This window comes from Austrofundulus limnaeus, unplaced genomic scaffold (genome assembly GCF_001266775.1).
Source record: "Austrofundulus limnaeus strain Quisiro unplaced genomic scaffold, Austrofundulus_limnaeus-1.0 Scaffold102, whole genome shotgun sequence".
NCBI lineage: Eukaryota > Metazoa > Chordata > Actinopteri > Cyprinodontiformes > Rivulidae > Austrofundulus > Austrofundulus limnaeus.
Window position 1 is genome coordinate 689,476 of NW_013952504.1, and position 2,106 is coordinate 691,581.

A 2,106-nucleotide genomic window follows, 5' to 3' on the forward strand; every position below is an offset into this window, starting at 1 on the left:
TATTTAAAAATGAACTACAAAATAATTTGATAAAATGCAAATTAAAATATAGTTGTATCTGCAACTGTATTTGATAATGTTTTGAACTTTTAAAATATTGCATGATAAAAACAGAAGCTGTTCTTCATATTAGTGACAAACTTTGGTGTTTTTTGATGATTTACGTTCATTTTTGCTTCTACTTTTCATTTAAAATAAGTTTCCATTCAAGGCAGGTTTCTATGTTTCTTCTACATATTCAAAAAGTTGTTAAACATCTGAGTGGTGCACTACCGCTACTAGTGGTGAGAAAGTGTATTACACCTTATTCAAAATTAATGTGGTCCCGCAGCCCTCTGTGGCCCAAAGTTAAAAACAGTTGTTCTTTTGAGGCCCTCAAGGTGGCGCTCGCAGCCCACTATTGGGCCTAGGTCTAGACCATCTCAGTCTGACCTCTAACTTTGTCTTCTAGACAAAAATACAGAACTTCATTTGTTGGAACAAAAAGAAAAACAGGGTCAGGTCTAGTGTAACAACTCACCAACTTATTTATACAGTGTTTGATTTACACTAAATATCCACAGTTCTTGCAGGATTAAAAAAAAGTTTGATTTGGTTTATAGGTCTTGATTTTTATGCTTTATGGATGTGTTGAGTTTTATTTTGTTTATAAATGTTTCTATAACCCCTTAATTATGTTGGCAAAAACATAGTTCTCTATTAAAATCAGTTTTAAATGGGATGTATCATGCAAAGTCTATTCTTTAAAGTCATTTTGTTGTGTACTTGGAGTCTCTAGGATGTATATTCTGTTTGGGTCATATTTTTCAATCCGTTCAGTTTTTTTATATTTTCTGTGACATTTGGTCACAGTATTTGCAACAGAACTCCTAAATAAGGTCTGGATTTACTAACTACAGTTTGGTCTTCGTTCTCCTCTGAGTCAGACTCTGGCTCCAACATGTAAAGCTGGACCGACACGTCTTCAGTTGTTGACATCTTTTAATTAGAGTAAATAAAAAGTTTCTGGAAGAGACTTTAAAGAGACAGCCTTAAAATGAGTTGATCTGAGTCACATCTCAGAAAAGGGATGAAAGAGGGGCTTGTGGAGTTACAATAAGGAGGAATTCAGACCGAAGTATTTCAGTTCCACTTTATACAGACCCCAGCTGATAAGATTTAAATGTGGAAAAGAAGGATTTAAAATCATGTCTACTTAATTAAAACTACACACTGAACCTAATCTGTCACAATGAAATGATCTGACAGAGGTGAATGGAAACAAACTGAAAAGATCATTTTAAACTCCTCGTTGATACATTTGTGATTTTCTTTATTTCAGACATGATTGTCGAGCTGGCGGGCCACGCTCAGTTCATCACCACCACCTTCAGACCTGAGCTGCTCGAGTCTGCAGACAAGTTCTACGGCGTCAAATTCAGGAACAAGGTGAGTCTGCACGTTCCTGTGTTTGATGTGATGAACAGGACTTGTCCACACAGACCGTTAGTGTAGTGCAGGGGTGCTCAAACATTTTCCCTGAGAGGGCCAAAATTAAAATCAATCTGAGGGCCGCGGGCCAAACGCAGTAATATAATACATGAAATGCAAATACGTCTTAAGTAAAGTTGTTTTATTTTTATGAAAAAGCTAGCAGCCAGTGCAGTTGTCCACATTCATTTTTTTTCAGCCCACAGACACGGGGAAAATTCAACATATGTTTGGGCAGCAAAGGCTAATGGGACTTTTCACAAATTAAAATTTGAGTATGGTATAAGGTGTGTGCTTAAATCTAATCTAATTCAGAGATAAAGTGAGTACCATGAGATAAGACTATCTGACTTCAGCTCCTGGTACCTATAGGTGGGCCAGTGGTTGAAAAGTGGAAATATAGTGTTTCTGCATAGGACAGGAGATTACAAACTAATAACCAGGACAACTGCTGGTGGGTAGGGCTGCCACGATTAGTCGATTAATAGATGATTAATTGATTATTAAAATAATCGATGACTAATTTAATAATCAATTAATCGTTTTTTCTTTACTTTGTTTTTCTCTCCAAACTGCTTTGACACCTTCCACTGCCACGTCTGCCTTTCTGTCCTTGACACACATGCACAGTAGTGG

At 36.6% G+C, this 2,106-nt stretch overlaps 1 protein-coding gene across 1 annotated transcript in view; it reads left to right on the forward strand.

The window, feature by feature from the left end:
- smc3 (structural maintenance of chromosomes 3) overlaps positions 1 to 2,106 on the forward strand; it is a gene marked incomplete in the record, with an annotated part of 36,905 nt that overhangs the window by 31,674 nt on the left and 3,125 nt on the right. Inside the window, 1 exon segment of the mRNA XM_014013499.1 lies at positions 1,322 to 1,428. Within this exon segment, the coding sequence (XP_013868953.1) occupies positions 1,322 to 1,428 (107 nt within the window).